The sequence below is a fragment of the Zonotrichia albicollis genome, chromosome 6, assembly GCF_047830755.1.
Source record: "Zonotrichia albicollis isolate bZonAlb1 chromosome 6, bZonAlb1.hap1, whole genome shotgun sequence".
NCBI classification, from domain to species: domain Eukaryota; kingdom Metazoa; phylum Chordata; class Aves; order Passeriformes; family Passerellidae; genus Zonotrichia; species Zonotrichia albicollis.
The window spans coordinates 60,987,828-61,003,101 of record NC_133824.1 but is presented as its reverse complement, the minus strand read 5'-3'; the positions used below and the strand labels follow the sequence as shown (position 1 = coordinate 61,003,101).

Genomic DNA, 15,274 nt, shown 5'->3' with positions numbered 1-15,274 from the left:
GGGATCCGGAATTCCCGAGTGCAGCCAAAGGAAATCAGAGCATGGAATTGAAAGACCACTTGGAAAGCATTAACAGCTCATTACTGATGGTCTGTTTAAAAAACCCCATTAATGTATATACACATGTCCCTGGACAGCACGTTCACCCCCAGCTAATGGCAGTGAGTGGAAGCTGGAATGATCTGTGCATAAGGACTGAGCAAACTCCCAGCCCTCCCTCATTTGCACTTCTCCTGCACAGGCTCCTCCTGACCTCTTCAAATCCCATCCCAATTACAGCCTCCCACTTACCCTTCAATGTAAATAAATCCTGCCTGGTGGGGATGGCTGCTACCAGCACAGATAAAAACAGAGCAGGGAAAGCAGGACCTGCAGCAGCTCTGGAAAAGGGCAGGAAAGCAAAGCACAGGAGGGAGGGACAGTGGGGCTGAGCCATGGGACGGGAGGTGACACCCTCGGGGCTCTCAGAGCTTGGGCACAGCTCACTCATTTGGGGAGAACTCAGAATCATTCAGGCTGAAAAGACCCCTAAGGTCAAGTCCAACCATTCTCCCAGCACTGCCAAAGCCACCACTAGCCCATGTCCCCAAGTGCCACATGTACATGGCTTTAAAACCCCTCCTGGGCAGCTGTGCCAGGGCTGAACAACCCTTTCCATGAAGAAATTTTCCCCACTATCCAGTCTAAACCTCTCCTGGCCATGCCTGAGGCCGTTCCCTCTCCTCCTGTCCCTGTCCCCTCCTGGCAGGAGCTGTGCAGAGCCACAAGGGCCCCCTGAGCCTCCTCTGCTCCACGCTGAGCCCCTGCCCAGCTCCCTCCTGGTGCTCCAGGATCTTCCCCAGCTCTGTTCCCTTGTCTGGGCACAATCCAGCCCTCAATGTTGTCATGAGGGGCCCAAAACTGAGCCCAGATCTTGCAAGGAGATCCAAAGCAGCAGAAAGATACCCACACCACATAGATGGATATTCAGCAAGTCCCTACAGGTTATCCATGCACCTGAGTCCTCTCCTTGCTTGGATGCATAGGAAAGTGCCTCAGGAAACTCAGGATCTTCCCCTGGGAAAAAACGCCATCTCTCCAGATGTATTCAAGAGGGCTCTGAGAGAAAACACCTGGATCTCTGTTGGCTTCCTGGGGCATCCTCAGGCTGCTGCTGCACTGACAAGATTTTCTCTGGATTTGTGGAAGCTGAAGAGCACTTTTGGGCACTGGGGCAGGGTGAATCCTCACAGCACAAGGTGAATGGAGAGGATGAATCAGCTGAAGCCATCCAGGCTGCTCATTCCTAAATTTCGTCTCCAAATGCATCTTCCTCAGCTTGCGCACAGCCTCATCCCTGGGACCTCACACTGCAGTTTCCACAGGATCCAGCACTTCCCTTGCAATTCCAAGCCATTGGTGTGTCCCAGGTGTGACAGATCTTGGGTTCCAAGTTGCTGGATGTTGGAGGCATCTTTTGGATTTTTTTTTTCTCTTATTTGTGGGCTTAATGTGGGATTCTTCTACTGATCATTAAACAATTACCCTGTGGCTTGAAATTGTTTTCAAAGGACTAAGTGATGTTATAATGCTCTGGAACTGTCAGCTTAATATATGGGGCTGTAGTCAGCATAAATTACAGCAGTTTCCATGCCACAAAAGCCACACAAGTTCATGGATCCAGCCAAAATATTCAGCAGAGAGCTGTGCCAGGCCGCAGGGCCTGTTGTGCCAAGACATGCAGGTGTTCACCATGGAGAGCAGCCCCACCACCAATCCAGGAGATTTCACATCTCCTCCCAGCCAGCCACAATCTCCCTGGGACACCTGGGCCAAAGCCTGGTGTGATCCCAGGAGCAGCAGGGGGGATTTTTGGAGCTGTTGCAGCCCTGAGGTGGCACAAGGTGCAGGAGCTGAGGGTAGAGACCTTGCCAGTAATTTTGGAGAGGTTCAGCTCCAGGCTGCAAACAGGGCTTGGACTCAACTGGGGCTTTGTGAGGTGACACAAGGCTCCACTTTCTCCTTGCTCATGGGGGAAGTCCTTTCCTGTCAGGAGAGCAGGGAGTTTGGAGGTTGGAATACTGAGGGGCAGATTTCAGCCACACAGTCCTGGAGACAGGGACAGCTCTGTGGCACATCCTCTCCTTGCCCCCCTCTTCTGTGCCTGCCAGGGATGGTGAACTCCAAAGCTCCAGAATCTGGAGATGCTCCTCACCCTGAGCTCCCAGCAGATGGAATGGGTCATGTCATCCACAAGCCTCAGGGAACACTGGAATGGCTGAGTCCCACCAGCTTCTCATGGTAAATTTGCCCACCAACTGCTGGCTCCTCCAAGGCAGGGATGGAAGAAAATTCAGCAGCATTTTTGAGCATTTTTGTGGCAGATCCTTGCTTGGCCTGGCTGTGCCCCTGCCAGGGAGCAAAGGGAAGAGCCCTGTGTCCTCACCCAAGAGCAAGGTCAGGAAATGCTTAGTCCATCCCGGCTCCTGGTTTTGCTGAGTCTGGAGTGAGCTGTCCAGAACAAGATAAACGGGAGCAGCGGATGTGAGCAGGATGCCACGGGCTCTGTGCAAAACATCCTGTTGTCCTCTGCTTTGCAAAGTGGCAGGGACAAAGAGGGCTCCTCAGGGTGGATGCAGGGCAAACTGTCTCATCTGTGCTCCCTAAGGCTGTTTGATCCTGATACCAAGTCCAGTAAGGTCTGAAACAACTCCCCATGAATGCAGGGATCAGAATCTGTCCCATCTCTGCATTCCTGTAGGATGGAAAAACTCGCTGTCCCACAATGTCATTTGGGTGGCTTTAATTGCTGGCTGGGCTGAGCTTGGTGTCAAGGATCCCTCAGGAAAAATGAACTGCAGTGGACACAAACAGACAAAGCCCCTGCTGCGGTGTCAGAGCAGGGCTGAGAGGAGGGAGGAAAGGACCTGGCCCACAGGTGGCTCTCCTAGATGTCCCATTTTGCTCCACAAATGACGCATTCCAACAGAAATCACTTTAAGTCATCACTTGTGTGGCCTCTGGATCCAGCCCGCCCAAACCAATCACATCTGCTCCCAAAACCAGAAAATGTCCACTTGTGTTTCACCTGCTGTTCTGGGAGCATTAACACCCTCCAGCCACATAAACCCCTCACCTTCCAAAGGAAAGGGGAGAGACAGCAAGGAAAGCCATGGAAAGCTCCAGCTTAGCCCCATTTACCAACTGAACAACCCCAATCCAAGAGGATCTGGCCTGCTACAGAAAGGTTTCCCCACATGGAGCTTTGGACCAAGCCAGGATCCGGGGATGCCACGTGGCCAAACGTTGGGATGTGGGAGCAGGGTCAGGATGGCTGTCCCCTGCCTGTCCCCAGGCTGTCCCCAGGCTGCTGGGATGCTGCCACCACCCCGTTCCCAGGCGCCACATCCAGCCTGCAGCTGCAGGCAGCCGTCATCAGCCCCGGGCTCTGTCCCTGCTGATTTGGGACTTTTTTCCACTGAAGATGCTCCTAACCCAAACCAGATTTGATTCCCAAATATCCCCAATCTCCCTTAAAGCTTACAAATCTACCACACCTGTGTTTGCTCATTGCTGCTGCTGGGCCCTGCCCTGGGAAGGACAATGTTTATCCCACTCCTCCACAGCTATTTACAATGGGGTTTTGGGATGGAGATGGAGCACATTTTTGTCTAATGGCAACAGGGCAGTGAATTTAATTCTCCTCATTAACAGTCATCAGCTTAACGGGAAGCAATAAAAGATTTTTTTTTTCTTTTTTTTCAAGAGCAGCTGCTTGTGAGATAATATTTATGGCTGGGACTGTCAGCAGGATGAGTGCATTGCTGGCTTGTGAGGGGGGAAACTGAGGCACGAGGCCATTCACTGACCCACCCTGGACCACACAGATGGAGGTGGGAAGAAAACCCAGCCCTGCTCTCTCCATCCTGAGGCTGTGCTGCCCCAGGCCCAGCAGCCATGTAGCTATCATGAGCCAGCTATTCATCCCACAGCAAGGGGAATTTCTGAGCATTCCACATTTCCAGCACCCAAAGAAGCCACAGCACCCCACCCTCCTTTTCCCCCCATAAGCCACTTCCAAATCTCTGACTGGCTGGGCACAGAAAATGCCCCTTCCCATGTCCCCCCCAGCACCAATCAAACCAGGAAAGGGAATTTTGACCCCACTCTGATGGCGATAAATAGTTTTGTCTGCGTTGCTTCTCTTCTGAGCGTGGCTGGTGAGATCCACAGTGAAACCTGGGATTTATGGTGGTCCCTGAGCGCCTTGGGGTCAAGGTGCTGCCCTGACATCCTGTGCCCAAAGCTGCAGAGACCCCCAAGCAGGGCAGAGCTGCTCTCTGCTCTCCTGAGAACATCTTGCTTTCCCATTGGTACAGATTTTTCAAAATCTGTCCATGTTTGGAGTTGGCTCCTCTTTACCAACGGGAAATTTTTTGAATTGGCCCATCTGGGATCTCATTTCTGATAACTGGATTTTTCTTTACAGTTCCCCAAATGTTCCTGCTCAGAGATGAGCAGCCCTTCCCTCTCATTGGTAATTGCCCCAAGACACACACAGAATTCCCCTCCAGCCTCCCATTTTCCTGGCAGAACCTGACCAGGCTGCTCCCTAATGTTGTTTGATCCTGATACCAGCCCAGTAAGGTCTGAAGCAAATCCCCATGAATGCAGGGATCAGAAAACCAGTCAGCATTCAGCCCTGCCCTTGGCAGCTCCAGGGGAAAATCCTTACTTCATCCATCCCAAGTGGAATTTGGGCTCTCTTGAGTTGTTTTCTGACCAGCAAAGCCCCCAGGTCTTTTTCTGCCTTATCCAAGGTGCTCAGCTCTCTGTGGAACACTTCTCACCACATTTCATTGCTTCTACCACCAAATTTTTCTCCCAGATCCCATCCTGCTACCGAGGCACATGTGAGTCCTGCTCAGCGCTACCATTGGTTAATCAAATTAAAAATATTATCTTTGCAAATGACCCTTGGGGACTGCCTCTTACTGGGAAACTGTCCAGCTCCACAAACTGTCTTTCAAGGAACACGGCCGTGATTATTTTTAATCCTTTTAAACACCAAAACAAACAGTGACTCCTCAAGCTGTATGTGTTAAACCTCTTCAAATGGCACTTAGAAATACCTGTTCCAGGTGCTGGGAGCCCAGAAGGATCAGGATGTTCACAGGATGTCTTGCTCGGTGCCTCTGCCAGGGATGCTCATGGTGTGAAGGCTGAGGATGAGGATTCCTGTGGTGCCATGTGGGGTTGGAGCCCTTCTCCTCAGACACCCAGTGATGAAATAAGGCCCTGGGTTTCCTCTTTGATGTGGAACAGCAGCAATAACCCCCCCAGGACCGGCCCAGCAGCGTGGGGTGCCCCAGAGCAGGTCAGAGCTCAGCCAGGGCAGCAATGGTAGGGCTGTGCTGCTCCCACCAGCCCCAACCCACAGCTCCATCCCTTTGCTCTGCTCCCCACAGAGCTTCTGTCAGCCCAGAGAAGCATTTCCAGAGAATCACAGACTGGTTTGGGTTGGAAGGGACCTCAAAGTTCATCGCATTCTACCCCATGCCATGAACAGAGACACCTTCCACTATCCCAGGGTGCTCCAAAAATCAGGATAAAAAGGTTCCTCACTGAGCTCCCCAGTCCACCTCCTTTGGAGATAACTGCTTAGTGTGGCATTCAAGCAGAGTGTTTGCTTCTATTTATTTAATTCCTTGTTAAACATCCTTCAACCTGCCCCTCCTGTCCAGAACCCCTCTGGTGAGGTGTAAAATCAATTTGGCATTTCTGAGCTAATCTTGGCATGAAGGGTTTCACTGATTCCAGTACTAAATAGCAGGTGTGCCTAACAGCCCACACAAAACCCACAAAGCCAAGAACAGCAATGCAGATTTGTCACCATCTTCCCTCAAATCTGAAATGTAAAACAATACAGTCTGCATCAGGAGATCATTTTGTAACATCTAATCTCATATTTCTGAAGGAACAGGTGAGGGATGGGTGGATTACTTGGAAAACCACTTGCTCTTTGCCTGTGGGACTCCACTGTGTCCAAAACCATAAGAACTGTGGAGAATGAAGATGAACTTCTGGATGATGGTTTCAAAGCCAAAAAAAGGCAACAGTTCAAAAGGAATGGATAAACAAAGTGTGGGAATCTCTGGCACAGGATTATAGTGAGAAAAAAAATTATAAAACTTATAAAGCAATTCTATAAATTACTGGTAGTAAAGTTCACAGTGGCCTATTAAATACAGTGACCCTGATTTTGGATCTGGAAGCACTGACCTGTAAATAGCTGGAGACTGATGGGTGCTGCAGAAAAATGTTGCTATAGGCCTGCTGTGTTCCTGCCTTCTCCCACAGCACTAGGTGGACTTTTGGAGAGAATTAGCACAGATTTTTCCTTTTTTTCATTGTGAATATAGAGTAACTTCAACATTTTCCATCCATAGTCTGCTAGAACTGGAAGCCGACATCTCCTCTGGGAGCTGTGTGGTCTCCCTGGACCTGCACATCTGTGATCCCCAGGAAAAGGGAGAATCAGACCAAAAATCTGCATCTATAAACACATTCTGTGCCAACACCTGATGAGGACTGGGAGAAATGCTGATGGTGTGAAGCACCTCGAGATGCAGCCACGCCTGGGGCACATGGACAGGTCCAAAGCACAGGGCTGGGTGTGGATAAGGATTTCCTTGGCACCCCGATGTCATGGAATGGGCAGCTCATCACAGGTCCTTCCTAGGATGAAATCCTACTGGTGATGAGCAAAAGGTCCAGGCTGTGGTCTGTAACACAGCTCTGGGGCTGGGAGTGATTCCCCTGGATCCCTGGCAGTGCCCAAGGCCAGGTTGGACAGGGCTTGGAGCACCTGGGATAATGGAAGGTGTCCCTGCCATGGCAGGGGCTGGAATGCCATGGGCTTTAAGGCCCTTCCCAACCCAAACCATTCTGAGATTTAATGTCCCTGCTCATTGCAGGGGAATTGGACCACAAGCCCTTTAAAGGTTCCTTCCATTCCAAAGAATTCTGGGATTCTACAATGCCTCTCCTGGACACGGGTCCATGAACTCCACTGCCATTGCTCAGCAAAGGGGCTCAGAGCAGCTCTCCACAAGGCCAAACCTGAGTCTGGGAGAACACAAGGGATCAGTGGGATCCTGCAGTTCTTGTGTAAAACCTGGAACCCAGGCATGAGCAGGAGGCAGTGGATGAAAAACCCTGAGTGTGGGAAACAGCACGGGGCTCCAGGCTGGGGCAAGTTCTGGATGCACCACTCAGAACCAAAGTCCCAGCACATTCTTCTCATCTGCTGGGTGGAATAAATTACTCACAGCTGGTCCAGCAGAGCCACAGTTCCCCAGGGACCCTTCAGACCCCCCTGAGCTCTGCTAAGGTGGAAATGATGGAATTTTTCCTTCACTGATTGTGTCTTAATGGATACTCTGCAATTGACTAAGGAACAAGTGTGAAAATAAGGTATTGAAAGTCCTATTTTACACTTTCAGGCTTGAATGCAGGATCCATGAAGTGGATAAGCATTGTCTGGGCCATTCCAAATGCTCCCTGTCATTATCACTCCTGCCTAGAAAACAACATTGGCTTTGTAGCTTCCTCTCCCTTGTATTATACAGGAATCCACCTCTGGTTTGAGGTGAAGTGATGGATCTGCAGGAGGCCAGGCTCCAGACCAGGGAAGAGTTTTATGCCACACCACAGGACAGGGCTGAGGTGTCTCTGCCTGCTCTTCACACATGACTCTGGCCAAGCCTCTTCATCTCTGTGTGCTCAAAACCTTTATCTATAGGGGGCCAGCGATATCTCCTCTTACCTGTTTTGGTCCTGTGATTTCAGAAACAAACTCCACAGCAGAGGATCTTCAGACCTCCTTTCATGCCATGAAACCCCAGCATGAAGAGAACAAGCCCTTCTTGATGCCAAGATTTCCAAGCCCTCCCAGCCTGACTGTGCCCATAATTTTGTGATGGGTGAGAAGTTTTCCAGAGGCATCCAAGCAGCAGGGAAGGGCCCAGTCTTCCTTTGCTGGCTCTGCAGCAAAGCCTCTGTGCCTCTCCCACAATAGCAATGTGCAAAACTCAGTGTTTCTCTCCCAAACCCACCTGCAATTTTAGGAAATGATTTGCAAAGCCTCCGCCCTTGTGGCTGCAAGCAAAGCCTGGCTGGCTGTGCAGCGTCCTCAGCCACAACATCTCTGGGGCAGCAGCTTTGCTCAGTGTGATGCTGCAGACTTGGACTGGGGGTGGATTTACAGCTGGGAGAAGAAAATCCTGCCTGAAGAGTCTTGGGATCCTAAAGCCATCAGGGAAGGGTTGGAGATGGGATCAGTGTCACCACAGGTCTCCGGGGGGAGCTCCTGACACATGGCAGAGCTGGGACCCCGATTTCCAGCACACCTGGCCCCACACTCACCTGTGCTCAGCAAAAACATCATTCCAGAGCATCCAGTGGCTCTCACCATCACCACCACGGTGACCACTGGAGCACAGTGAGCTGGCAAACCCCACTGAGCTCTTCCCCTCATTTCCTATATCCCTAAGCCACACAGACAGTGCCTTTCAGGCATCCAAAGAAAGGCTCAGCCTTCCTGGGGAAGGCACAGAGCAGTCTGTAGTGAGCTGCAGATCATCTCCCATCCAGCTGACACTTCTGGGAATGCTGGTCCATGGCACAGCCACCAGGAGGACACCAGATGGTGGGAAGTGGCTGCACACCCGCCTTCAACCTGCTCCCCTTTGGTTCACAGCCTGGACTGAATCAGGGGGATTGAACTGATATCCTTATCTCAGCCCTCCCAGGGATCCCTCCCCGGCCAACACAAACACAGCTCTCGCTCTGAAATCAGCCACATTTGCAAAGAGTAAGCTCCACACTCAGAGGGATGATGCCACGATACATTTCTCATATTTTTAAGCAAAGATAAGCATTTGTTGCCTGAGATTAAGCCTCACTCCAGGTCTGTCCTGCTCAAACCAAACCAGCCCTTCTATGGCACAGAGCACTCATCAAACAGGCAGGGTTGGTCACCATGTTAATTCCAGCATGGGATTAAACCCCATAACTGCTGCAAGAAATGCACAAAACAACAGCCAGAAACACTGTGAGGAATTCCAGGGTCCCTCCACGCTGATGCTTCACTCCCAGCTTCCCAAAACCAACCCTGCTCCTCCTTGCCAGGATGGTGAAGAGAGCTCAGGTCAACACCATTCAAACACAGCACAAACTGAAGTGGGGGGAAAAACACCACTGGCTGTCAGATGGAAACTAGAAAGGGACTAATTCTGGCTTCACTTCAGTTTTGGGGTGTTTTCCTATTTTTAAGTGATTTAGCAGTTTGAGTATTTCACTAAGAGCCTCTCCAACCACACAAGGCTGTGCAGCAGTTTGCCACCCATGTGTGACAAGGACACACACGAGGAGGGGAACCCTCAGCCCTGTGTTCTGTGTAAAATGCAGAAGTTCAGCAGTGATTAATAAATTCCTTAATGCATCCATGAGTATTTTGTCCCTGAGATCACATTTGCTGTCAGCAGGTTTATAACCACACTTTAGATTCCTATAAATTTTACACAATTAAAATACTTTTTTTTTTAACAGTTGACTTTTTTTCCTGCACTTTCTGAGCAGAACACCCCATGCAGGATCTCAGGCAAAAGAAACTCTCCCAAAGGCATGAGGACAAGAGCACCCACAGAAAAGCAAGTGCCTGTGCCTCCACAGGGTCAAAGCTTCGATTTCGTCATTGAAACGCAATGCAAAAAGAAGCACCAAAATAAACAGCTCCATAAAGCAGCAGGAACGCAGCAGAGCAGGAGGCTCCTCCAGGAGGATGACCTAAATCCAAGAGGCATTTGTGCAGATGCAGCTCCACAACACCCTCACAGCCTCAGGACAGCCCGGGATGCACCGGCCAACAGGGCAGCGAACCTGGGAGAAGCCTCTTGCTTTTTAGTAAAGTCACAGTGATTTTCTTTAATTTTTTGTTTCCCCCAATGTGGAAAATAGCCTCCCACCGTGGCTGCCCCCCATCCAGGGCTGCCTGGGGGCCCGGAGCCCCCTTTTCCCACCCGACCCGGGGTTATCGAGGGAGATGTGTGTAATTGCCCTGTCAGGCAGCTGAAAGGCGCTCGCCTTTAGCTGATGCCACTTCAAAATGAAATTCTTTCTTTGGCATGGCTATGTCTGATATGCAGGCATCAAAGGGGAGGCAGCGGGTCGCCGATGCCCCAGGCCACACATTTCCCTTCTAAAGGCAGGAATGAGAGTGTCAGCTCGGGGCCGAGGGGGCCCCGGAGAGCCAACACCCATCGCTCCTCCTTGAGGACCCCCCAGCATCGGGGACCCCCGAGGGTCTCAGAGGGGACCCTGTGGCCCGAACCCGCTGGGATGGAGGGCTGGGAAAGCCTCGGTGGCACAGGAGGGGCCGAGGGCTGGGGATTTTTGTTTCCAAGAGCAGCGCAGGGCCGCGCTCTCCTCCTCCCCCCCGCAGCTCCCATCTCCTCCATCCACCTGCACTCTTCAGGGAGCCAAAGCTTTTGGCAAGCTTTCCGCTCCACTTTTTATTGGTTTCAACTAAGCTGCCCCTTTCGGAGGCTTGGAAAGCTTCAATCATTAAAGGAAAAGAAATAACAAAAAAAAAAATAAAGGAAGGAAAAGAAAGCATCATGCACCCTTCACCCTGCTGTCCCCTCCCCACTCCCACATGGCCCCACACCCCCATCCCAGGCACAGCTCCCTGCTTTCCAAGCCCCTCCAATGCATTTGAGGCAGGGTTTTCAAGGCCCTGGACTCCTCCAACTGTACCTGCTCGGCTCCAATCACCTTCCTGCTCGGAAGCAATTTAGAAAGGACACAGCACAGGTAGCTATTAGCTAACACATATTTAACTGCTCCAGATATCTTTTTTTCCTTCTTTTTTTTTGGCATTGTAATGGAGTGATTTGATCTTCAAAGGACCTGTGGAAACCTTTGAAGCTTCCCAATCTCCAGTGGGGAGGGGAGGAGGGGGGGAAAATGTTAATAGTTTTAAAACCTGGGGAATCCTGAAGTCAGCGCAAGGGTATAAAACCCAGCTGGTTTAGCATAAAGCCCTCAGGTAAATCTTCACCTTCTTTTCAAATGCATTTTTGGTGCTTTGGAAAGGCTTGGGCCAGGTTAGCAAGGTCGGCTCTATCTCCAGGGACCCTCATCTCCCACGTGGCACAGCCCCAGCACCAGGAGATCCGCGGTACCTCGGCGAGAAATAGAAAGACTAATAAAATTTGCAAAGCCTTTAAGTGAGAAGGGTATGGGGAGGAAGGAGTGGAGAAGGAGGGAGGGGGGCAAGAAGATAAGGAGACAAAATAAACTCCCGGCTGCACTCCCAGCCAGCACAGCCTCAGCAGCACCCTGAGAGGCGAGACACAAAATGCATTTACCTTTAAAATAATGACTCATTTTATTTTTTTCTTTTAATATGTAGTTATAAATATATTTTGTCAAAATATATGATCATTATTGTCAAAAACATTTGCACATAAAGTCATAAATAAGGTCAAGGTGAACGTTTAGTTTAGAGAAGAGTCCAGCTATAGCAAGCAGTTCTGGGGTGGGACGGGAGGGAGAGAGAAGGGGAGGAGAGGGCGGCGGGGAAGGGAGAGGTCAGCGGCACCCGCACCCCTCCACCACCATCTCCTGGTAGTTTTTCAGGACCACCTTGTCATACTCATCCAGGTAGAGCATGGAGATGGCGCTGAGCTCCGTGGGCACGCAGCAGGCCTTGGGAATGCTGGAGTTCACGGAGTTCACCAGCGTCTGCACGATGGCGTGGTTCGTGGAGTTGAGGTGGTCGGCCAGAGGGAAGGGGCAGTCCCCGTGGCAGTAAAACGCCTGGTAGCCCGGCGGTGCCACGATCCAGTCGTTCCAGCCCACGTCGCTGAAATCCACATAGAGGGCATGGCGGCGGCAGTTTTTTTTGTTCTTGCGGGAACGCTGGTGCTTGGGGCTCCGGCGGGCTCTGCGGGTCAGAGCGTGGCCTCGCCCGTCGTGCCCAAAAGTGACCAGGAGCGGCCTGAGCTGCGCCCAGTCCCCACGCCCTTGAGGTAAAGATCGGCTAATCCTGACGTGTTTGCCCTGATGAGTCTGTGCGTGGTGGAGGTGGGTGACCTCGATCACCAGCCCGTGGTTCGGCTGCTTGTCCTTGGTCCACCGGATCACGGCCGGGCTCACATCAAAGCTCTCCCAGCGCGTCTCGTTGTGGTGCACCAGCCGCGTGTCCAGCAGGCGCGTAATGGCCTGGGCGCGCTCCGACAGCGGCTTCATCACTTCGTAAATGTTTATCCGGTGGAAGCCCCTCTCCCACGCCGAGCTGGGCTCCTCCACCTGCTCCCGGTACAGCCGCAGCTCCGCCGACGAGATCACCTCGTTTTCCGGCACGCTGCTGAGGTTGAAGACGAAGCGGATCCGGGGCGCCTCGCTGGGACCCGGGACGGTCTCCAGGTGCTCTGCAGGAGAGCAGGGAAGGGGGGAAGAGGTAAGACAAGCATAGAAGAGCACGTCAGCCTCGGGGCGCACGGCCCGGCACAGGCACAGCTCGCACCCACGCTTCACCTGCCCGGCAGCCGCCGCCGGCTCCGCTCCGCTCCCCGCGCATCCCGCCCGGCGCACCGGGAGCGGCCCCGGCCCCGGCACCGCCGCCTCAGCCGCGCCTCGAGCACTCCCCACCCCTTCCCATCTCGCCTCCCCCGGTCAGGGAGGCTTTTTCCCTTCAGCTTTTCCTCCCCCGGCCTCTCCAAAATCATCTCCCCGGCGAGATGCGGCGCCACGGAGCACAGAGGTGCCTTGTTGCGGGGGGCAGGGGGAGAAAGAGAAGCAAATTCCAACGCAGTAATGATGCGGCTGGATTAATAATTCAGATTTACTTTGGAAAAGAAACATCCGCTAGGAAACATTTGGATCAGATTACAAGGGTCTATTGAATAAACCTTATAAACACACAGCTGTAAGCATTAAATTCGAGTCGGGGTTTGGGGGGATTTTTTTTTCTTTTTTTCTTAAGAGTAAAAGCAGGCAGCAATTGCTTTGATAGTTCAAAAGAAACACTCCAGGGGCGAGATCCCGCCCTCGCTTTACTCCCGCATCCGATCCAGAGCCATTAAATCCACGCGAGCCCAGGCAGTGACCCCGAGGCAGAGGCACCGAAGGAAACTCGCTGTTGTCAACAGAAGCAAAAGCACTTCAAAATATGGTCAAGCTCGGGTTAAGCACAGGATGCTGGAAAAAACAGCGAGCAGCACGCCTGTCACCCACACACGGCAGCCTGGGGGGGGGTGGTTTTCCTCCCATAAATTTAGGGCCGGGCACGTCCTGCTTCTAAAGGCATTTGTGAGCTTCCAAACGCAAGGAAATCCCGATCGCTACCGGGGCTGGGAATTTACCGCCTCCCATCACTGACCTTCATGGTGGAAACTCCTCACGGTGTTTGCCCGGCTGGTCGATCGCTCAGGGTACTGCAGGCTAATTTCCTGGAGGCTTTCCTCCTCTTCTCCGGACTGGAGTCGATAGAGATCCAGCATGTAACTAGGAATGACGGCTGACTTGCTGGGCTGAGGCCGCCTTCGGAGCCCAAACATCTGCAGCAGAGTTGTTTCGAAACCCCGCAAGAGTTCATGGCTTTGGGCAGAGCGGCGTCCGGATCCGGCTTGTCCCTGAAGCTCTGCCACTTTCTTCCTGCCGGTCTCAGGGATTAGGCTAGCATGGTTAGTACCTCCTAGAAGGACTTGGCATAGTAGGATGACCATCAGCATTCGGTTACCAGGAATCATGGTGTCTCTGGGGTGTAAAAAACACGACAACAAACAAGAGGGAAAGTCAGGACGAGAAGCGAAACCCCCCTCCTCTTCCGAATAAACTTAAAAATAATAATAATAGCAGTAATAATAGTAATAATAAATGGCAAAACGGCACGGGGAGCAGCCCCCATTCGAGCGGCAGCCGGCGCGCCCCGGCGGGCAGGGACCGGGGGCCGTGCCCGGACTGTCCGCAGCCCCGCAGCCCCCTCGGGCAGGCGGGATCCCGGCGCATCCCGGCCCCGCTGCCCCGCTGGGACCGGACGGGACGGGAGCGGGAGCGGCGGAGCCCGGCAGGGAAGGAAGGGGCGCGCGGCTCTGCAGCCCCCGGTGCGAACGCGCCGCCGGACCCCGGGAGGGGACGCCGGGATAAGAACAACAAAAAGTTTTTCTTAATAAAAAAAAAATTAAAAATTAAAATAAAAAAAGTTAAAGCCCTGCGATGAAAACAAAAAGCGAGGAGCGAGGCGGAGGAAGAAGAGGGCTGTACTCACTGACAGCAAGCAAGGCATATCAGCACAGTCCATGATTCTGGAGAGCCAGCCCGGACCCAGCGCGCCGAAAGCCCCGGGGCAGCGGCTGCCGAGCGCCTCCCGCGATCGCCGCCCGGCGCAGTGCGGCCGCCGCCGCCGCCGGCCCCGGTTTTCTGCCGGCCCCGCAGTCACGTGGAGCCGCGCTCGCCGCCAGCCCGGCCCGGCCCGGCCCGGCCCGCCGCCCCCGGCCCGCCCCCGGCCCGGCCCGGCCCCGCGGGGGACGGCCCTGCCCGCTCCGCCGCCCGGGCAGCGGGGGGAGCGCGGGGACCCCCGGCGGAGCGGCCGCGCTCGGAGCCGCGGGGCGCGGGCCGGGGCCGGAGCCGTGCCCGGGATCCCCCGCGCCGCTCAGGTGCATCCCCGGGGACCCTCCCGCCCCGCCCTGGCCCCGCACGGCCGGGGCGGGGTCCCCGGGGCGGTCGGGGCTCCGCGGTGCGCCCCGAGGGAGCGGGCAGGGAAGGGAGGCTCGGGACGGGAAACTCGGGAAACTCTCATTCGGCTGTCCCCCGACGAGAAGGGAGGGAGAGCTTGGGAACCAGAAGCAGCTGCGCGGGGAAAGGCACGGCGGATGGAGCGCGGGTTTCTCCTGTGCTCCCACCACCCGCCAGCCCCGGGGGTTGGGAGCCCGTTGCCGGCACCAGGGGTTGTCCCCCTGGATTCCCTCTCGTCCTCCAGATTTTCTCATCCTTCTCCCTGGCTGCCTGAACAGCCCTGTCCCCTTTCCCTCCGGGCCGGGTTGCCGGACCCCACCGAGGTGTGCAGCGGGCGCTTTGCCAGCCTGCACGGGCTGTGTACGGCCACAACTGGCGGCTCCAGAGAGGGTCTCCAGGAGGAAAGATGCTCCATGCCCCGCAGTTCATCCCCAGAATTGTTTTGGGCCAGCTTTGGGCTGGGAATAAGAACGAGACTTCCCAAGGCTTGATG

General features: G+C 53.7%; 1 protein-coding gene across 1 annotated transcript; it reads right to left on the bottom strand.

The window, feature by feature from the left end:
• Nucleotides 1-11,450: 11,450 nt before the first annotated feature.
• Nucleotides 11,451-14,463, bottom strand: BMP4 (bone morphogenetic protein 4). Its single transcript, XM_074544057.1, has 3 exons — nucleotides 14,315-14,463; nucleotides 13,427-13,803; nucleotides 11,451-12,476 (listed from the first exon to the last, which is right to left on the bottom strand). Exons 2-3 carry the CDS (start codon nucleotides 13,794-13,796, stop codon nucleotides 11,635-11,637), a joined length of 1,212 nt encoding a protein of 403 aa, XP_074400158.1. The 5' UTR covers nucleotides 13,797-13,803; nucleotides 14,315-14,463; the 3' UTR covers nucleotides 11,451-11,634.
• Nucleotides 14,464-15,274: the final 811 nt, after the last annotated feature.